The 23,078-nt window shown below is 48.1% G+C and overlaps 1 protein-coding gene across 2 annotated transcripts in view; it reads left to right on the top strand.

Annotated features, from left to right (window-relative positions):
• The window catches only part of LOC146863604 (uncharacterized), a 426,298-nt gene that overhangs the window by 308,831 nt on the left and 94,389 nt on the right, over positions 1 to 23,078 (top strand). For both annotated transcript variants that reach the window (XM_085627625.1, XM_085627626.1), the window contains exon 5: positions 14,579 to 20,043. In XM_085627625.1, coding sequence (XP_085483751.1) covers positions 14,579 to 20,043 — 5,465 coding nt within the window. The remainder of the gene's footprint in view (positions 1 to 14,578; positions 20,044 to 23,078) is intronic.

The following is a 23,078-nucleotide window of genomic DNA, read 5'->3' as shown; positions in this document are numbered from 1 at the left end:
TTGGGTGCGGTGCCCAGGGCGGGGGGCCACCAGGAGTCGTCCCAGGCGGAGGGCGAGGATCCCAGGATGAGGACTTCCGTCTTGTCCGAGTTCAGCTTCAGGCAGCTGGTCGACATCCACTCGGCTACCTCTTTCATTCCTTCGTGAAGGTTGGCTCTGGCGGCGGCGGGGTCGTTGGTCAGGGAGAGGATCAGCTGGGTATCGTCGGCGTAGGAGATGATGTTGAGGTTGTGTTGGCGTGCGATGGCCGCGAGGGGGCTCATGTAGACGTTGAAGAGGGTTGGGCTCAGCGAGGATCCTTGAGGGACGCGGCAGATGACTTTGGTGGCCTCTGACTTTGGTGGTAGACGGACTCTCTGTGTTCTTCCGTCGAGGAAGGAGATGATCCATTCCAGTGCCTTCTCCTGGATTCCGACGTTGCTGAGGCGCTGCACTAGGGTGCGGTGGCAGACGGTGTCGAAGGCCGCGGAGAGGTCTAGTAGGATGAGGGCCGCTGTTTCTCCGTTGTCCATCAGGGTTCGGATGTCATCGGTGGCAGCGATGAGGGCGGTCTCGGTGCTGTGGTTGGCTCGGAAGCCAGACTGTGAGGGGTCGAGGGATCCGTTCGTCTCGAGGAAGGCGGCCAGTTGCTTGTTGACGGTCTTCTCGATGACTTTGGCTGGGAACGGGAGCAGCGAGATGGGGCGGTAATTCTTGAGTTCGGTGGGGTCCGCTGTTGGTTTCTTGAGTAGAGCGCTGAGTTCGGCATGCTTCCAGCTCTCAGGGAAGGTGGCGGTGGTGAAGGAGGTGTTGATGATGTCCCGCAGGTGGGGTGCGATGACGGCGTCGGCTTTGTTGAAGACGTGGTGAGGGCAGGGGTCGGTCGGAGATCCGGAGTGGATGGAGTTCATCATGCGGACGGTTTCTTCGGTGCAGATCGGGGTCCAGGCGCGGAGGGTGGTGGTGGGGGGCGGTGGTTCGGTCGAGTTGGACGTGGCGTTCGTCGGTAGGGTGTTGAAGCTGTTGTGTATGTCCGCGATCTTGTTGTGGAAGTAGGAGGCGAGGGAGTTGCAGAGTTCTTGCGATGGGGTGATGTCGTTGTTTCCGGCGTTGGGGTTGGAGAGCTCTTTCACGATGTTGAAGAGTTCCTTGCTGTTGTGTGCGTTGTTATCCAACCGGTCCTTGAATGCAGTTTTCTAGTAACACACTGGATTGAGGAGTCAACGAACGAGGTGCTCCCAACGAAATCAATCCAGAAGAAAGCGGGCTCTAATAAATCTCCACGGTTCTCCCCTGAGCTGTGCATTTTACAACAGCAATGCAAAAGACTGGAGAGGACTTGGAGGAAAGATTTCTCACATATTAAGAAACAGGAATATAGGGCAGCTATCGGAACATACAAGGCTGAAATAAAACGAGCCCAGGCCACTTACTATGAAGAAAGGATTACAACAGCAGCCAACTCCTCCAGAGAGACTTTCCTTATTGCTAAAAAGCTTCTCAAAGTCCCTGATCCTCCAGCGGCACCCGATCCTTCGGGATACTGCTGTAATGAACTCGCGGAATACTTTGGCACCAAAATTCATAATATTCTCAAGCATCTCCCACAAAGAGACAATGATACACTTGAGCCGATCGCCGTGGGCCAGCATGGAAATAAACACCATCAGGAGACCTTTATTCCGATTGCTCAGGAGTCATTTCTAGCCTCCTTAACTTCTGTCAAATCGGGGTCACCGCTTGACCCTGCACCACCCAGCATTTTGAAACTGGTAGCACCTACAGTTGCCCCCATTACACCAGCCTGATCAATGCCTCCCTCTCATTAGGTAGAGTCGCCCCAGAATGAAAAAGTGCAATGGCAAAAGCTTTGCTAAAAAAACCTAAACTGGACCCTGCAGATCTGGGCAATGACCGTCCTAGTAATTGGCAAAATCGCGGAGAAACATGTTAACCATACACTTTCATGTTTCTTGAATCCAATAACCTGCTCCACCCCTCACAAACTGGCTTCCGCCCTCGAACAAGGCACTGAGGCGGCCTTCTTAGCGGTAGTGGAGCAAGCGACAAAAGTCCTCGATTCTGGAGGTATGGCGGCCATAATACTCCTGGATTTAAGTGCTGCCTTCGATACAGTGAACCACCGTACCCTGGCTCACCATCTTAGGAGCATAGGAGTGTCCGGCAAGGCTTTATCGTGGCTCCAATCCTTTCTGAAAGACAGGGGCTTTCAGGTTTTTGAAGGTGACATCTTTTCTAAACTTATCACCATTAGGTGTGGAGCCCCCCAGGGCTCATCCTAGAGCCCGACCCTTTTTAATGTCTATGGGCCCGATTCACAGAACTAACTTAAGACAAAATCCTAAATTTACTACTTTTGGTATTCACAGAAGTTAGGATTTTGTCTTAAGTTTGTCTTAAGACAAACTTAAGACAGACTTAAGGCAGACTTAAGTTAGGATTTTGTGTTAAGTTTGTCTTAAGTCTAAGTCTGTCTTAAGTTTGTCTTAAGTTTGTCTTAAGTCTGTCTTAAGTCTGTCTTAAGACAAATTTAAACCAAAATCCTAACTTCTGTGAATACCAAAAGTAGTAAGTTTAGGATTTTGTCTTAAGTTAGTTCTGTGAATCGGCCTCCAGAACTTGATACTTTTGGTATTCACAGAAGTTAGGATTTTGTCTTAAGTTTGTTTTAAGACAAACTTAAGACAGACTTAAGACAGACTTAAGACAGACTTAAGACAAAATCCTAACTTAAGTCTGTCTTAAGTCTGTCTTAAGTCTGTCTTAAGTTTGTCTTAAGACAAACTTAAGACAAAATCCTAACTTCTGTGAATACCAAAAGTAGTAAGTTTAGGATTTTGTCTTAAGTTACTTCTGTGAATCGGGCCCAGTATGTCTCCACTGGCTGACATCGTTTCCCCCTTTGGGATTCATATAGTTACATATGCCGATGACACACAGTTGGTTGTGTCATTAACCCAGGCCGACCATACGCCCTCTGATCTCCACGCTTGTCTTGAGAAAGTTACTAAGTGGATGGGCCTGTCCCACTTAGAACCCAACAGGGATAAAACGGAGCTCTTGCTGCTTGTCACCAGTTAAATTTCAAATCTAATACCATGTGGCCAACCTGTATGGGCCCGGTACCTACGCCAAAACTGAGATAAAAAGCCTGGGCGTCTGGTTGGATCCAGATCTTACATTTAAAGTCCAAGCCAGGAAGTCCGCTGCTTCATGTTATGGCATGTTAAGAATGATCCGCAAAGTGCTGCCTGTGAGAAGGTGGCCTGGTATATGCTGTCCACTAGTTATAGTGGGCACCCTGTACCAGTCCAAACAACCCTTATTGATGAATAGGTTTAAGACAACCTTTATTGAAAGCTATCCTAGTGGTAGCTGTGGAGAGCACCCTTCAGGCTAAGCCTTGAAGGAGTGTAAAGCAGCTTGGTTTGCCAGATTATAACCACTTGAATCACTAAATGAAAGGAGACCCACACAAGCTATATATAAAATATATGTATTTTTTTCTAAATACTCACTACTAATCGTTTTATGAGATTAGAGTCCAAGATACACAATAATACAGTTCTAAAACGACAGTAAATAGCACAATATACAATGGGCCCCAGGGGGAGACCAAACCATATAATAAGAAAGTGGTGTAAGAACCACGACTGAACTAGACACAAGGCCTAGAGCCTGTAGAATCGCTGGGACCCCAAGGAACCACCCAAGGTAGTGACACAGGGGACCTACGGGGGACGCGTGCAGTGTGAGAACGCAGCCGCGAGCTCTGTATTATTCTATGGGAAAGTCGCGGTTGGAATTTTAAAGTTTAAGGTCACTTAGGAGAGGACTTTGAGCAAACCCCTTTAGACTTAGAGGGTTCTAGGGCCAGCACCCACAGGAGCACCGGAGTACTCATGTTACCTCACCCAGGGAAGCCAGGTGCACAGGTGTCAAATGGTGTCGGGAATCGTCATTGATTTCAATGGCGATGTGCTGCAAAGTGCTGCTGCTGTGGAAAGGAAAGTGTCCGGTGTGATCCAAGCCTTGATCAAAGATGTGAAGAACCTGAAAGTAGAGGGGACAGAGTCTGGGTCACTTGCCAGTGACCAGGGGTACAATAGACGAATGCCCACCGATGTCGGGTGCTTCAGGTGCGAAGAGGTGAAGCTTGACTCTGCAGCCACGGGGACCAGGAGACATCGAGGATGACCAAAGTCCAGTGATGAGCTGTCCCACGAAGGATGTTGCGTGCTGGGTGGGGTCAGTGTCCGGATTGAACACCAACAAGCCTTGGCAACTGCAACCCACGCGGTCGGAGAAAAGATGCTTCGGTGAGGACCCCAAGCGATGGAGAGTCCGGGCCTGTCTGGAGAAACCAGTTAAGCCCAATCAAAGTTAGAGTTGCCTTCACAGAGACCCAACAGTCGACTGAACAGGGATTGTGAAGGTACCTCGAGAGGAATCACACAATACCTGCCCACGGGACACTCGGTGAGTGTAGGCCAGTAATCTTCAGTGGAAACACTGCTCGGGGGCTTGGAGTACAAGTAGCCCAAAGCACAGCCTCAAGGATCATCAAGAAGCATATGCACTTGCAAATGTGCACTTTGTCCAGGGGTTCCGGTTCCATGGTCCCCACAAGGGCTACGGGTCTCAGCTTTGTTGGGAGCTCTTTCGGCCTCTGGGAAGTCTGGTAACCCAACTCCTGTGTTGCAAATTCTTCGGAGTCCGGCGGGAACTTCGGAGAAACAAACCGGTCAGATGCATCTTAGGTGCCTGCCTTGCAGGGGAGTAACTCCTTTACTCTTCAGTCATCTAGCGCCTTGTAGATCGTCGATGTTCCAGGAGTATGTATCAAAGTTTCATCCAGGTAAATCTAAAGTTCTGTAGCCAGGGGTTCCTACTTTAAATCCAAGGAAGGGGTGGGACAAACTCTGGGGACCCACCTATGGGAGGGTCAGGAAAGAGGGGCGGCTACACCCATTTCCTTTGTCCAGTTTCACGCCAGAGCAGGGGCAGGTAGCCCCTGCAACCGTTTTGAATTGTACTATGCACAGGGACACCAAGTGTGCCCCCTGTGCAGGACTTCAAAGCACCAGAGAGTGCTCCTACCCAGCCCCAATACACATCTGCCTGTCTGGGGAGGTGGTTACACCTCCCTGGGACAGGAAACCTATTGTCCAGGCCTCCCCTGATGGAGTTTCGTCCAGCAGCAGGAGGGCAGACTCGTGTCTGAGGCTGCAGCATCCATTTTGTGATGCCAGGGTTCTATTAAGCTGGTACCAGGTATACCGTTGCAATCATGTTTCTCCCTCTAGTAGGGTGGAATCATACCTCTCACATCGGTTACTGGTGTGGGGGTATGATTCCAAGGTGTTTGATACCAAACACGACATGTTTCCATGCAGCCATTCCAAAGTTAGCATTTACCGCGCGGTTATAATGCACTTAAGAGTATATGGTTTGGCTGCATCACAGACAACCCCGGAATAAAGGTTCCGAAAGCTGCAGAGGGGCTATGCTCATGCATGGGCACCCTCTCACATAAAATCAAGCATTCTGCCTTCAGGATTGTTAAGGCCTTGCATAGGGGTGACTGGTAGGTTTACATGTGCAGTGATATGGAGAGATATAGTGAACCTATATCTCAGTAAGGGGTGCATGCACCACCTTACCCAGCAGACCCGTGGTGTCATTTTGGGGGGCTTCCCAGGGGCGGCATAATACATGCTTCAGCCCCTGGTTGGCCCCTGGGGTACCTATGCCCTGGGTACATAGTATACCACATCCTTAACATTATATGGAGAGCCATGACCTCATTGAGGATGAATCACTGGATGTGTTCTTCATAACTGAATCCTGGCTGACCGAGGCTACGGTGGCTGAACCTGGCCTCGCCCTTCCTCCAGGGTTCAGTATCCTGACACTCAATAGAGAAACTAGAGGCGGGGGCATAGCTGTTATTTTCAAAAGCTGTTACCACTGATCACTTGTTAAGGAGAACATAACAGGGTGCGAATGCGCTCGCTTTATGATCTCTTTCAATGCCCACTCCCCCTTTTCTGCTCTTCTAGTCTATCGCCCCCCCGGACCTACCTTGGAGTTCAAATCGGCCCTCATTGAGGCAGTTGGCTCCCTGGCTCTGACTGCTCCAAATTTCACCCTTGTGGGTGATCTCAATCTGCACTTCGATTCTCCTAATGACCCCGAAGTCAGCGGCTTGATTGCTGACTTGGATGCCTGTCAGTTGAGCCAGTTGGTAGTGGGCCCCACCCACTCTGCAGGGCATTTACTTGACCCTGTCTTCTCTAATATCCCTTCTCTCCTGGTCATGACACCCAGCCCTGTGTGTTGGTCCGACCACTTTTTAGTTACTATCTTATTTCCGCTCTCTGAGCCTATTCCGAGACCCTACCCCAAAACCACTCTTAGACGTTGCTGGCACAAACTTAAATGAAAGGATCTGCTCTCCACCCTGGCCTCTTCTTCCCCCACCTTAGACGCTGATCCTGAGCAAGCTTATAAATCATTCTGTAACTGGATATTACAGGCCTTGGACATTTTGATCCCTGCCAAATGGGCTAAGGGTCGCTGCTCAAACTCCAACCCCTGGTATAACGACTCTCTGGCAACCCTGCGCAGCACTTGCAAGAAGCTAGAACGGGTCTGGAGAAGGGCATATGACCTTCAGGCCAAAAAGACGTACCAAGATGCAATCAAACACTACCACAAGGCCATACACCGGGCCCGATCAGCCTATCGCACTAATGACATTAGGACTAGTAACAACCCAGCAAAAAGCATTTTCAAAATCCTCAACGATCTTAAAACCAGGAAGGACCCCTCCACTCCATGGATTACGTCTGAGCAGCAATGCAACGACCTGGCCACCTTCTTTGTCCAGAAAGTTGAAGCTATTTATAAATCCTTCTCTACCTGCCCTCTGGACCCCATGGTCCCTGCAGATCCTCAACTCACCAATCCCCTGGTAGCAATCCCCCCTATCTCCCAGGATGAGTTCCTCTCTCTAAGCAAAAAAGTAAAATCAGGCTCCCCTATAGACCCCATGAGACCGACCCAATTCAGGGATTCACTACCTGCTCTTATGACACCCCTACGTCAGATTATCAACGCCTCATTTTCCACTTCGGTGGTACCCTCATCATAGAAACAAGCGCGGGTGGTCCCCCTACTTAAAAAGCCTACACTTAATCCCACCAGACCAGAAAATTTTCGCCCCATATCCGTCCTGCCCTGGGTCGCTAAAATCGCAGAGGCCCACACCAATACTGTGCTCTCAGGCTATCTGAACAACACTGGCGCCCTAGATTGCTCCCAGAATGGCTTCCGTCCCGGTCACAGTACCGAGACCGCACTTCTAGCAGTAAGTGAACATCTACGTACCATCCTGGATGAGGGTCAAACTGCGGCGCTCATACAGCTCGATCTTACCGCCGCGTTTGACACGGTATCACATCAGATCCTCCTGAGGTGGGGGTCTGGCCTTAGAATGGTTCCGCTCCTTTCTTTCGGACAGATCATTTCAGGTGTCGGCCCCCCCTTCCTCTCACATGCCCATGCCATCAAACAGGGGGTTCCCCAGGGGTCAGCGTTAATCCCCGTGCTATTCAATCTTTACGTCCAACCTCTGGCGGCGGTGGCTAGAGATCATGGCTTGACCATGGTCTCGTAAGCCGACGATGCGCAGCTAGTCGTAGCCCTTTCCGATGAGCACTCTCAGGGAGCCGTGCAATTTCGGAGTGGCCTTGCAGCAGTTGCGTGCTGGATGACCGCGAACTGCCTTCAACTTAACGCCAGCAAATCAGAAGTGCTGCTGGTGGGGAGGAACAAGGGGCTCTGGAGTAAAAGCTGGTGGCCGGAGTCCCTGGGCCCTGCACCTACTCCTAAATCGGCAGTAAAGAACCTTGGGATATGGTTTGACTCCACCCTTGGGCTCCGGGAACATACCAAAAAGACCGCTGGCACTTGCTTTGGTCTCCTTCGGGGCTTGAGGTCCATGCTGGACTTCTTTGATCCCCTAACCCGACAGTTGATTGTCCAGGCAACCATCCTGTCTAGATTAGACTATGCCAACTCCCTCATGCTAGGCGCCAACAAGGCTGAAGTTGCCCGCCTCCTGCGAGTACAGAACGCTGCCGCCCGAGTCCTATTGAGGCTCCCCAGAACCAGCTCAGCTTCAGGAGCCTTGCGACGCCTACACTGGTTGCCCGTTCCCCAACGGATCCAATTCAAAGTACTTTGCCTGGCTTTTAAAATCTTAAAACTGTCCTCTCCCAAAATCCTCTCTAATCTGCTAGCCCCATATGTACCCACACGCCAGCTACGCTCTGCTGAGCAATTCCTTGCATCCATTCCCCGGGTGAAGCGTCTCAGAGCAGGGGACCGGTCATTCCGACTTCTTGCTGCTAAACTTTGGAACTCCCTCCCTGTCCGGATCCGGCGGCTTGACTGCCTTCTATCATTCCGTATGGCCATTAAAGCCGACCTTTTCCCTACGGTCTAGCCCTAGCTTTTTACTGTCACTGCTGCCAGCGCCGGGACTCCTCTTCACTGAAGCAGCTGTGACCTATACAAAAATACCTAACATAACATAACATAACAAAAATGTACCCCAGAATCCAATCTGGAGTGTACCTAAAGTACTTGGAGTCCATTTAAAGGGGAAAGCAGATAGGTTGGGGTCCTGAATAGCAGGATCCCAGCCAGACTAAGTCGAAAACCAGCAAAACACCAGGACGACATGGGGGCAACCATGCAGTCAGATTCCACCTTCCTACACTGCCCCTCCTACCGGACCAAGCAAAAGAAAACCTGGTCCAAGCGCTCTTCCTCTCCAGGATAGATTATGGTAACGCCCTCTACCTGGGCGCCCCAAATACAGCCACCACAAAACTGCAGATTGTACAAAATTCCGCTGAAAGACTGCTCATAGGAACTCATAATCGCTGCACGGCAAAGCTGGCACTACGCGCCCTCCACTGGTTACCGGCGCAGGAGAGAATTAATTTTAAAGACCTTTGCGTTGCCCATAAGTCTATAGGAGGGAATGGACCTCCTATTATTAAATCTATGATTTGCCCTTACAAGGCCAACAGAAGTCCCCTCTCAGACGAGCTGTACCTAGCAGTGGTACCTAGGATTAAGAAGGCCAGGCATTCTTCATATAATGGCTCAAAACTATGGAAAAGCCTGCCACTGCATCTGCGTAGAGAATCCAACCATCTTTCATTCCGGAAACAACTACAGACCTGGCTCTTTCTGTAGAAGTCCTGTCCAACTCTTGTAACCACTACAGTGCTGGGATGCTCCCAGGTAGCCATGCGCTATATAAAAAATGTTCCATTCCATTTTTCATTGATAACCCCAGGATTGATTGAAAGACAACACCCTGGTGTAGACCACCAGAGAATGCTCTGTGTAGAATAAATAACCGCAGGATCGATCGATAGACTACACCCTGGTTTAGACCACCAGTGAATGCTCTGTGAGAGACTGATAACCCTAGGATTGATTGAAAGACTACACCCTGGTGTAGACCACCATAGAATCCCCTGTGTGTGATTGATAAACCCAGAATTGATTGATAGGCTACACCCTGGTGTAGACCACCAGAGAATACTCTATGTGGGATTGATAACCCCAGGATTGATCGATAGGCTATACCCTGCTATAGGCCACCAGAGAATGCTCTGTGTGGGGTTGATAACTGCAGAATTGATTGATAGACTACACCCTGGTGTAGACCACCAGAGAATGCTCTGTGTAGAATTAATAAGCGCAGGATCGATCGATAGACTACACCCTGGTGTAGACCACCAGAGAATGCTCTGTGTGGGATTGATAACCCCTGGATTGATCGATAGACAACTAGGGGTGGGCGGAATTTGCGAAAGCGACTTTCGCAAATTATCGCGAAAATGTTAAAAATCTCCGCAAACAAGCGGAAATATCGCGAAGATGCAGAAGTTTTTTTCCCGCCCGTTCGCGATATTTTTTGCATGGTTGCGGGTCGCTAACTTACCCCTGCGGTTGCTCGCGGGCGAGGCCATCTTGTTTTCAGTTGTCTCGCGGTGCATGATGGCGAGAAAAAAGACGTGATCGCGCGACGCATGACGTCACTGCGGACGCGAACTGTCGCGAGACAGCGCAAATGGCTAAAACAATACAACATCTCATGGAACGCGACCGGATCGGGAAAACATGTCGGAGAACGCGGGGATTCAGGTAAGGCGATCGCGCGCGCGCGAGAATGTATTATTTTACAGCGCGAGCAAGAACCAAATTATCGCAAAGCTGCGGAATGCGGAAATTTTGACATTTCCGCGCTCTCCGCGGAACGTGGAAATGCCAAATTATCGCAAATTCCGCGAACGGAACGGAAATTTTGCCCAGGCCTATAGACAACACCCTGGTGTAGACCACCAGAGAATCCCCTCTTTGGGACTGATATCCCAAGGATTGATTGATAGACAACACCCTAGTGTAGACCACCAGAGAATGATCTGTGTGGGATTGATAATCCCAGGATCGATCGATAGACTACACCCTGGTTTATACCACCAGTAAATGCTCTGTGAGGGACGGATAACCCTAGGATTGATTGAAAGACTACACCCTGGTGTAGACCACCATAGAATCCCCTTGTGTGTGATTGATAACCCCAGAAGTGATTGATAGGCTACACCCTGGTGTAGACCACCAGAGAATGCTCCGTGTGGTATTGATAGTCCTAGGATTGATTAATAGACTACGCCCTGGTGTAGGCCACCAGAGAATCCCCCGTGTGTGATTGATAACCCAAGGATTGATTGATAGTGAAACACACAGAAGAACGCTCTGTGTGGGATTGATAGTCCTAGGATTGATCGATAGGCTACATGTTGGTGCAGACCACCGGAGAATATTCTTTGTAGAATTAATAACCGCAGGATCAGTCGATAGACTACACCCTGCTTTAGACCACCATAGAATCCCCTGTGTGTGATTGATAAACCCAGAATTGATTGATAGGCTACACCCTGGTGTAGACCACCAGAGAATACTCTATGTGGGATTGATAACCGCAGGACTGATTGATAGGCTATACCCTGCTATAGGCCACCAGAGAATGCTCTGTGTGGGGTTGATAACTGCAGAATTGATTGATAGACTACACCCTGGTGTAGACCACCAGAGAATGCTCTATGTAGAATTAATAACCGCAGGATCGATCGATAGACTGCACCCTGGTTTAGACCACAAGTGAATGCTCTGTGAGGGACTGATAACCCTAGGATTGATTGATAGACTACACCCTGGTGTAGACCACCAGAGAATGCTCTGTGTGGGATTGATAACCCCAGGATTGATTGATAGACAACACCCTGGTGTAGACCACCAGAGAATGCTCTGTGTGAAATTGATAACCGCAGGATCGATCGATAGACTACACCCTGGTTTAGACCACCAATGAATGCTCTGTGAGGGACTGATAACCCCAGGATTGATCGATAGACAACACCCTGGTGTAGACCACCAGAGAATCCTCTGTGTGGGACTGATATCCCAAGGATTGATTGATAGACAACACCCTAGTGTAGACCACCAGAGAATGATCTGTGTGGGATTGATAATCCCAGGATCGATCGATAGACTACACCCTGGTTTATACCACCAGTGAATGCTCTGTGAGGGACTGATAACCCTAGGATTGATTGATAGACTACACCCTGGTGTAGACCACCATAGAATCCCCTTATGTGTGATTGATAACCCCAGAATTGATTGATAGGCTACACCCTGGTGTAGACCACCAGAGAATGCTCTGTGTGGGATTGATAGTCCTAGGATTGATTAATAGACTACGCCCTGGTGTAGGCCACCAGAGAATCCCCCGTGTGCGATTGATAACCCAAGGATTGATTGCTAGTGAAACACACAGAAGAACGCTCTGTGTGGGATTGATAGTCCTAGGATTGATCGATAGGCTACATGTTGGTGCAGACCACCGGAGAATATTCTTTGTAGAATTAATAACCGCAGGATTGACTGATAGGCTACACCCGGGTATCAAACTACCAGTGAATGCTCTGTGAGGGACTGATAACCATAGGATTGATCGATAGGCTACATGTTGACGCAGACCACCGGATCGATGAGTAGGGGTGGTCAATCAATCAAGTCTTACTTGTATAGCACGGCTTATCGCCCAAGTGGGTATTCAAGCGCTGTAACCCCAGGATTGAGCGATAGGCTACATCTTGGTGCAGACCTCAGGAGAACCATAAGTTGTTGTTTGGTACAGAATGGTATGCTGTTGTTCCGTCCGGTTTCTAGCCGGCTAGTGAAGTACCCCCAAGCTACCCCCGCATGCACCTAGGTGATGTGCAGAAAATGCTGACTTTAAGTCTCTGAATTCAAACTTTTTAAACTCTGTATGTAACATCAGACTCCATAACAAAGTTAGACACCATCAACATTTTTAACCCTTCTGCAGCACATTCTCCACAATGCTGTTTTGTAGGCTAAGAACAAATGTGTTTTGAGTGAAGCTGGATATAACGCAGTGCATAAAAATCTATGAATCGTGGAGAATCCCTGTCCTCAAATGACAAGGGATTTCCTGTAATTAAACAACATGCACTCTTCATGCATTCATCCAGCAGGATAAGCACACTCTCAGTGGAGAGAGAACGCACATCTCAGGACCCAGAGGTCAGAAATATGACCTGTACCAGACACCTTGATGTCCATCCCAATTCAAGATGGCGCCTTCCTGCAAGGGTGGACCGTCCATCAAAAATAAGGGTTCTGATGTGGCCTGTGTCTGGGACACCTTGATGAGGTTGTATTTATCCAATTGAGCATAATCAGAATGTGATTAAACCATGAAAGAATCATGTCAAGGGAGTCCTCAAGTCAAGGTGTGTCACTTGCAGGATCACTTGTGCCCTCAGAGAGGTGATCATGTGCTTTGGAAGATGTTTGATGTTGGGATTGGAAGGTTGTTATTGTGGCATCTGAACACAGAATAGCCCCAAACGAGCACTGCTCAGTCTGAAGTGGCATAAAATATACACTCTGAGGCATGCATTCCACCATCTCCTCTGGCCCTTGCCTTACACAATAGAAAATGGCGGATGATCGGCCTCATTGCAAACCATATGGATTGTTTCTCCTGGGCTCCAGCCCATCAGTCACTGCTTTTTTTCTTCTCTGCTAGTTTTGTACCACATAAATACTGTCACAAACATAGATTCAGCTCTTTGTTCTCCCTGTGGTGATTCACAGTTTAAATAATAGTTATTAGTTGTATTAAATAGACCTGGGAATTCACATGGCTAGCTGAAAGACTGTTGCTTTCCTTGATGCAGTGTGGAGCTTGGATCCCCTACCACGTGGGGTCATAAGTTACTAAGTACAGGAAGTTGACTCGGTGAGAAAGAATAGGGGGGAAAGGTGAGGATACCTGAGTGAGATGATGAAAAGGAAGAACAGGAAGATTGTGATATAAAATCTAATGGAAGCGTCACCTTGCAATCACAGGTGCCAAGGCCACAGGTCGATAGAGCATGCAGGTACACTGGCTCTAGAGCAGGGCTTCTAAGGATGACATGGTGATGTGCGATTGGAAACAAACTACATTTGTGAAGTGCACACAACCCAACTGGGTTCTCTTGAGACTGTTCTTCCATTCACCCCCATTTGGAGGGATGTCTGGGGCACTGTCTGTACTTCTTCAGACAGATGTCCATGCTAACTAAGCCTGGGCAAAGCACTACGCTACGCTCGCGTAGTTTGCGAAGTTTCGCTACTTCGCACTATGCGAATTGCACGTAGCACAGTGCAAACACGCGTAGTGCAGAGGTCATTTTGTGCTTGCTCGCGGTCCTCAACGTCAAGTTGGCGACCGCGAGCAAGCAAAATGACATTCCGGCAAGACTATTTCCTCCTTCGCGATCAGCAACATCAGGTTACCGATCGCGAGCGTGGAAAATAAACCTCCCGGCGAGCTCCACAACGCGGGGAGGTCAGATTTCTCATTGCAAGTGGTCGCGTATGCTCGCGACCGCTCGCGATGAGAAACTACCAGTCCGCATTGAGAAAGCTGCCGCTCGAGTAGAAATCTACTCGAGCGGCAGAAAATGACCGCTTGCACTGTGCAAGATACAGTTTGCACTGATTGCACAGTGCGGACAAGCATCCGGCACTGTGCAATCAGTGCGAACATCATCTTGCACAGTGCACTACGCAGTTTGTGAAGCTACGCGTAGCTCGCGTAGTGCGAAGTGCACTTTGCGTAGCTACGTGTAGCGCTACTTCGCAAACTACGCCCAGGGTTAACTAACACACTCCATTATCTACAAAACTTGACACACTTCAGCATAACTATGGTAGCACACTGTAGCGCAACCCTCAGCCCTCAAGCTTTGGGACAAACACAGATACGCGAGGGAACCAGAGGGAGGCACCAAGTGATGATGAAAGTGCTCCTTCTGTCGTGGTGCAGGTAGGGGTGGTCTGCTCTCTGATGGAACTCTTAAGTTGCAGAGGCAAAGGAAGTAACCTATCCTTTTTACCTTTATTTCAGGAGGAGGACACTGAGAAGAAATTTAACCAGCTCCTACTTGATATCAAGATGAAAGAAGAGGAAGGTCCCGCACCACAGGACATTGGTGAACGGATGAAAACACTACAGCAGCAGCTCATTGCTCAGTACTTCTTGGAAAAGGACATACCCATCTGGTGTCATGCGAGTTTGGATAAAGCCTTTGATTATGACAACTTGTCACTGACTGAACATCTGAGTCTCCTTCAGGCAACAGTTCAAGTGACACTGAAGGGGGCTGGACTAGAGATGATTAGCTTTTTGCAGCATAAGGGGGAATTAGATGATACGTCCAGCTGCCTTATATGCATCCTGGACATACTGTACAAAACAAACAAGACTTTAGCTGCAAAACTATCAAGAGTAGTGTTTGCCAAGCTTTCCGGCACCAGTCAAGACCTACTTGGACACATATTATTCAGTGGAACTTGGACCCCAATCCAGTCAGTTCTATTTGCTCTAAGGGTGCAGGAGAGCAGAGTTTCAATAGAGAAGGTGGAGGCCATCCTTCAATGTGTACAGACGTACCAGATTGATATAAGCACGACCATTGCATCTTTGAAGGACCAGGATCCTGTGCTGCTTCTACAGCAACATGTAAAGAATGAGAAAGACAAGGATTTAAAAACCCTACTAGCGGAAATGAGGAAAAACAATTATCCTGAAAAGGTTATTTCTATCCTCGAACAAGTGCTTAGCGAAGTTGCCAATCGACTTCCAGTATATCAAACCCTAGATCTGGATGAAAATATGAAGAAAGAAGGTATTGCCATGACCAGATCAATAGACTTTGAAAATCCTGATATTGAGACACTGGTGAAAATTGTGATTGGCTTGTGTGTGGCTGTCCAGGACACTACGACTATTGTAAATCAGTCGGGGGAGAAGATTGAGGGCTATTTCCCACGCATGACTCAGCTCGCATCTCTGTTGACTCTTCTAATTTCTAAAGCCCCTGCATGCAATGGTTGTCTTTTAGAGATCTTTACTGGAGAGGGTAAATCTTCCATTGTGGCCATGCTCGCCCTTGTTCATGCCATCCGTGGGAAGAAGGTTGATGTTATCACAAGTTCTCCAGTGCTTGCCCGTCGAGATCAAGAGGAATGGAGCAAGCTGTACAAGATGTTTGATGTGTCTTGTAGTGTTGTGCCACCACCAGGGTTAGATGAATGTACTGACTCAAGAGAAATTGACAAGGCAATTAAAAAGGCTTATGCAGCTGATATTGTGTACGGCACTGTTGGGAACTTTGCAGCTGACATTCTAAAACAAGAGTTTGAAAAACGCAAAACCAGAGGAGATAGGCCCTTTGACATATCCATTGTGGATGAAGTGGACTACATGACCTTAGACAGCGGCGTCCAAGTCACATACCTTTCACATGCAGCAACAGGAATGCGGCACTTAGAACAACTGCTGGCAGCCATCTGGGCCAAGATATGCACTTGCCAACGCATCCAAGATGCCAAAACTGGTGACATTCTTTGGGCAACAGGAACACAATACTTTCACAAAGTTGCTGCAGCAGCTGTCATGGGGCCGAGCACATCAGAGCATTTCTCCTCCCTCGACATTCTATGGCCGGGACTGCAGCTTGGGTTCTTTACTGAAGAGGATGTCAAGAAGCTTCAATCCACCCTAGTGGAGTCTGATCAGCCAATCACTCAAGCGCCACAAGACTCTGTAATCAAAGAACTCATGGATAAACTTGGACCTGAGCAGCAAAGAAGCCTCTTGTCTATATTTCAGAAAGTCTTTGAAGATGCTGTTGTTTTTGAATACTATGAGATAAAGGATGGTAAAGCATCTGCATTTGAGATCAGTTCCTCATTGGATAACTCCTCATCTGAGAAAATATCTACATCTGATCATGACAAGGTTCAAATTCTTCTCCTGAAAAATGGCCGTGCCTGTGAGTTGATGAGCCAAAAGGCTTTGGTGGAAGGAGCGGTCAGTGAACTGGAATCCAGAGTCAGGTACTCAGATACCTATCAGCCACCAGATAAACAAGAGAGTAGTGATGAAAACTTTATTCTCCTTCCAGCCTACCTGAAGGAATATACACAGAACCGGACAAAGATCTTGGTGGAAAATGCATTGAAGGCCCTTGTAATGGAGAAGGATCGAGAGTACATGATAGAATCAGCCACAGACACAGGACAAGTGAAGTCCACCACGCCCATCCACGAATACCACAACATCATCCCTGTGGACTTCAAAGCCACCGGTGTGCTTGAGAAGAACAAGCGCTGGGGTGACGGCTTACAGCAGTTCCTGGAGATCAAGCACCAGCTGGCGATATCACCACTGTCCAATGTCACCAACTTCATGTCAAATTTCCATTTCCTTCAACGATATACTAAAGGCACAGGCATGTTCGGTGTCTCGGGAACCCTAGGGGATGAGCCAGAGGTTGAGTTTCTTAAAAAACACTACAAGGTGTCTTGCTATATTATGCCTACTCATCGCCATACCAAAAAAACTGAACTACCCATTCTCCAGGTCGAAGGAGGACGCGATCCATGGATCAAAAGTATTTGCGAGCACGTGCGGGAGCGCATAAGTCCAAATCAGTGGGGCAAAGGTCAAGCGACTTTAGTTGTGTGCGAAGATGTGAAAACATCTGAAAGGCTGCAAAAAGACTTAGTAGAATTTAAGGTTTCCAATCCAGATAAAATAACTATGTACACCAGAAGTGATAAGCACAATATTGAAAAGAGAATCTTTGATTCAGGAGATGTTATCATTGCCACAAACCTCGGAGGAAGAGGCACGGATGTTAAAATCACTAAAGATGTGAATAAAAGTGGAGGACTGTTTGTTATCCTTACCCATTTCCCCACAAACATGAGAGTCGAAAAACAAATATTTGGTCGAACCTCTCGTAAAGGAAACCCAGGGATGGTCCAGATGATATTGAACCACACTGACCTGTCACCATCATATCAGGGCCAACCCATCGAGGTGATGCGACAGCTCAGAGCAGATTATGAAGAGAAGCGAATTGCAGACATGGAAAACGATGAGCTATTAGAAGTACAGATGCGAGAGGAACTCTTTGAGAACTTTTGTGGAAATCTAAATCTTTTCCAAGGTCATTATAATAAGGAGGAAAAACGAGATATCTATATGACTTCCGATTTGCTGATGCGTGATGACACCATTGACTACTCAAAGACAAAGCTAGACTACCGCCCAGCTCTGAATGCATTAAAGGAGACCTGGGCTCTGTGGCTCACACTACACGACAAGGACATAGATGAACACAAAGACCTCAAAGAGCTCAAAAAAGACCTTGGCCAAGTGATCCAGAGGAGAGTAGAAAGCCTCCTGCGAGGGGAATCGGATAACTTCTACGACTTCATCAAACAAGCTATGGATCGCATGTACCTCCACACTCAGAACAAAGGATCGGATTATGGGGCGCTATCATTCTGGCAGAAAGCAGAGAAGACTGATCGGGTGTACCGGGCCGTCTCACTCTACAATCAGGCCTACATTACAATCAATCTGGGCCAGGAAGGCTACATGCAGAAGGCAATAGATCTTTTAAATGAATCCAAGCAGATGATCGATGTCTATGTATCTGAGGTGTCAAACACTATAGTTGCCTGCCAGATGTCATGCATAGCCAAGTTTGAACCTCACAACAAAGACGATCCAAACTTCACTAAACAAATGCAGACCCGCAAGAGCCTGTTCAAGTCCTGGATCGATTACATCGATAAGTCTGTAGCAAAGCTAACTGAGCTTCAAAATAGCAAAAGCAATGCTATAACCAAGGATCAAGCTGTCTTCTCTTTGTCAACGGATCGTGGCCTTATCACCACTGATGAGATGACTGTGCTGTATGACTATGGCCTGTCCTTTGTGTTTGAAGTGGAGAAGAAGCCAGAATTCTGCATTGATGCCCTGATTTGCTTTATCCTTGGAGCTCTGCAGGTCCTCGCTGGGGTTCTTGTCTGTGTTCTCACAGTAGGAACAGCTAGTCAGTTCGGAATGGGTCTGATTTCCGAGGGTGTATCGGACATGATATCGGGGATCGAAGGGATGATAAAAGGTGCATTCGATTGGGCAGAATGGGCCATATCCAAAGCCATTAGTATTGGGCTGTCACTCATAACTGCAGGATTCAGCACCATCAAAAAAGTAGCTGAAACTGTCGTCAAAGTGGCAAAAAGCCTGATAACTGGTGCCAAATCCTTTGCATCTGTCGCTGATGATATAATTCGTTCAGGGAAAGCTCTAATTTCTACGATTGCTACTTCAGCAAAATCAACAGCCTCTGTTGTGACCAAAGAGTCTCTAGCAAGGTCCATCAAGACCCTCGCCTCGAATTCTGCCTTGAAAAAAAACTTTGTGCATGCAGCAAAGTATGCTGGTCAAGAGATCGCCAAACAAGGGGCACTAAAAGGCCTGGAATACGGCATGGACAAAGGGCTTGAAGCCGTCTTCAAAGCTATCTTTGAGAAAGCATTCAAAGACATGATATCAAAATCAGTCAAGGGAGATCAATCTTTGAGTGAGATGTTGGTCAAGTTTGTAATAGTCAATGGGGTTCCAGAAAAAGCTCTTCAGACAGAAACCCCGACCAGCTTTCAGGTGAGAGCAGCCCACAGAGAGATCATGAAGAGTGTAATGGCAGAGGTTTGCCAATCTGCAGTCGCCGATGTTAACGATGACTACGACACCATGAGTAAGGTGTTCACTTACCTCCAGACCATGGAAAATGGTATCCTCGAAATTCTGGAGAAAGCCAAGGTGAAAGGAGCCATCCAGAAAGGGTTTAAGCTCAGTGTTGAGATTGGTAAAAGCACAGTTGAGTTTGTGCAGATGGTAAATTCTGCCCCAACTCAAGACATGATTGAAACAAGAGTCATCCCGTTTATGGTTAAGAAGTGTGGAGAGCTTCCATCTGTAGCTGAATATAAGAAAGATGGACGCCACAATTTTCCTGATGTACAGACAGTGAAAACTGAATTATTAGATGCTGTAGCCCAGTTATTAAATGATGAATTTCTTAGTATATTCACAAACCGATTAACAAGTTTGATAAACAATCCTATCCGCAGAGAAATGAATCAACATGTTGGTAAAACCATCGACAATATCCTGGGGAGAAACAAGACTGAACGGTTCTTCATTGAACAAAAGCACAAAAGAAAGATGAAGCAGACGCCAGACGAGGGAGAAAAACTTCAGCTAACAGAGGCAGAGAAGAAGCAGGTGAATGACTTTGTGAAGAAAATGGAGGACACAAGCTGCCCGGCCACAGAGCTGGATCTGAACATCCTCACCAAGAGTGACCTCCTGGAAGGGAAAGGTATCAAGGTCATCATGGTGGATGAGAATCAGAAGACGATCTCCACGGAGGTCTACCCGGGCAAAGACTCCGCAGCCGGCGTCATCACCCTGCAGCTGCTCAAAGTAAAGGACAGGGATGAAAGGTAAGGCACCAAGAATCAATCATTTATTCATTCATACTTCTGTTTTCAAATTATTTTTTCACATTTGTTACAAAAAGGTCTCGAAATGAGGCGGTGGCAAATGTCATATTTCATGAATCAGTTTGAGATGGCCCATAGACAGCTCCAGTGATCCTGGATTTTGTGACGCCTCAGGGGTCTCCCAGAATCCACTGTCTCCCCCCTGGAGGTGGATGCATACATGCCCTCTGTTGGACTTGACTTTTTGCCTTTTAATGTGACCTGATGTTAGTTGTTTTAGGCCTCTAGGCACTTTAACACTGTGTCCCAGTGTAAAGTGCGTGCGCTCTGTGTTACATTTAGTGAGACTGACCTGCCCTCCCATAGGAATGCATGGGGGATCTGAGTGACCGTGTTAAGTCCTGATGTGAGAGGAGTGCAGGGTCGAGTTTGGTATGTGCGAACTCGTGAGATTGAATGCTGCGCGATGATGTGTGCGGCGTTACTGTGTCTAGTGTAGAAGTGTCACTTCTAGAAGCTGGCATGTCTGTGTAATAAATGTGAAGTGACTGTCTGGCTTGTGATTGGCTCGTGTGACTCCAGGAGTCAGGATGGGTCTGCCCCGGTGGTGAATGGAGAGATCTGCATGTTGATGGCAGGGAGGAATACACCTGGGACCTGAATAGGGCTGGGCTTTCCCTCCCCAGTGCTGGCTCCACCCCCTGTGGTGCGTCTGATGTCCCTGGCCTGTCCTGTGAATAGGGAGAGGGGCTGAGCAAAACAAAGTGCTCAGGAACCAGTTGCATCTGGTTCGCCCTTCCCTGCACCTGGGTGACAAAGGAAACCTGTGTATAAAAAGGGGCTGTGACCCCATGTAAAATGTTCTCTCTTGTTCCTAATTTGAGGGGGGCCTGCTGCTGCTGCTGGGCGCCAGGAGGAACCGCCACTGGGGACTGCCTCCCTGCTGGAGGGACCTGTGAGCTGGCCCTGGGCCCAGCCTTTGCCCCCCCTTCATCCTAAAAAGACTTTCTCTGGACTCTGTAACTCCAGCGCCTGGGAAGCGCTATGGCTTGGTGATTGCTTTACTTTTCAGCCTGGGAAGCGCTTGATCTTCCTTCTCTGAGGAGCGCTTTATTGTGGTGCCTTTGTGAGCGGCCGCAAGGAGCTGGCGGTGTGCAGCACGCTGCTGCGGTGATTATCGAGGGAATCCCTATGTGGGGATTCCTCTGAGCTGCCAGTGGAAGCGGGTGCCCACCCCGCGTTATTGCCAAATTGAGGGATTGACATTACTTTAGCGGGAGCTCACCCCGCGTTCTTGCCACCTGTGAATTTATTTTGTAGGCGGGAGCCCACCCCGCGTTATGGCCGCTTCTCAAAATTATTTTTAAGTTGCAGCGGGAGCCCACCCCTCATTGCCGAGATCAGCAACAAATTCATCGCCGCGACCTGGGCAAAACAGGCAGTCAGGCAACCCTCAGGGGGCGGGCAGCGAGACGGAAGCTGAGCCCGGCCGGAAGTGAGGCGGAGGTGTTGCGGGCCGAAAGGGGCTCCCGTGGTGTCGAGGGAGCCCCGTGAACCCAGAGAAGCCAGGCGGGAGCCTACCCCGCTCTCACGACCGCCCAGAAGCCGCTGTCAGCTGAGCGCCCCTCCCGTGTGGTTGGGAGGAGCCCCGCGAGCAGCCCAGGACGTCCGGAGCCTTGCAGGCTCCTTGCAGAAGTCCCTGAGGAGCAGACTGGAGTCCCTAGACTGCCGGTGAGTGGGGACAGAGGTGGGAGAGGTTGGCTTGTGCCCCCAAGGCCCGGTTAGGGGGTCAGCTATCCCCTGTGTGAGGCCAAATTCCCCCATGGTGCCGCCGTAGTGGGCCACTCCACCGAAGGAGGCATTATTATTCTAGAGCCCAGAGGGGCTCCACCGAAGGGGGCATTATTATTCTAGAGCCCAGAGGGGCTCCACCGAAGGGGGCATGTTGATTCACAGAGCCTAGGTGGCTCCATCGCTGCGCTTGTGTCTGTTTTCACAGTTTTAAACACTGTGGGCCCGATTCACAGAACTAACTTAAGACAAAATCCTAAACTTACTACCATTTTGGTATTCACAGAAGGCACTTACTCATTTTGGTATTCACAGAAGGCACTTACTCATTTCGGTATTCACAGAAGTTAGGAGTCCTAACTTTAGGACTCCTAAATGCCTTCTGTGAATACCGAAAGTCTTAAAATTAGGATTTTTCTCAGTTTAGTAGTAGTATAGTTAGGACTCCTAACTTTAGGACTCCTAAATGCCTTCTGTGAATACCGAAAGTCTTAAAATTAGGATTTTTCTCAATTTAGTAGTCCTAAATCTAAACTTAGGACTACTAAATTGAGAAAAATCCTAATTTTAAGAATTTCGGTATCCACAGAAGGCATTTAGGAGTCCTAAAGTTAGGAGTCCTAACTACACTACTACTAAACTGAGAAAAATCCTAATTTTAAGACTTTCGGTATTCACAGAAGGTATTTAGGAGTCCTAAAGTTAGGAGTCCTAAATTTAGGACTACTAAATTGAGAAAAATCCTAATTTTAAGAATTTTGGTATCCACAGAAGGCATTTAGGAGTCCTAAAGTTAGGAGTCCTAACTACACTACTACTAAACTGAGATAAATCCTAATTTTAAGAATTTCGGTATCCACAGAAGGCATTTAGGAGTCCTAAAGTTAGGAGTCCTAACTACACTACTACTAAACTGAGAAAAATCCTAATTTTAAGACTTTCGGTATTCACAGAAGGCATTTAGGAGTCCTAAAGTTAGGACTCCTAACTTCTGTGAATACCGAAATGAGTAAGTGCCTTCTGTGAATACCAAAATGAGTAAGTGCCTTCTGTGAATACCAAAATGGTAGTAAGTTTAGGATTTTGTCTTAAGTTAGTTCTGTGAATCGGGCCCTGTGTCTGCGTGCAGCTGGCAGGTTAACAAGTCTTGTTAACATTGCCACAGAATTTTAATAATGCAACGAGCTTCTACTCATGCGGCATTATTCAAACTTTTATTTTCTGCCGTACTTTTATCGACCTGA

The sequence above is a fragment of the Triturus cristatus genome, chromosome 2_1, assembly GCF_964204655.1.
Source record: "Triturus cristatus chromosome 2_1, aTriCri1.1, whole genome shotgun sequence".
Lineage (NCBI taxonomy): Eukaryota > Metazoa > Chordata > Amphibia > Caudata > Salamandridae > Triturus > Triturus cristatus.
This window is presented reverse-complemented; position numbering and strand designations above follow the sequence as displayed.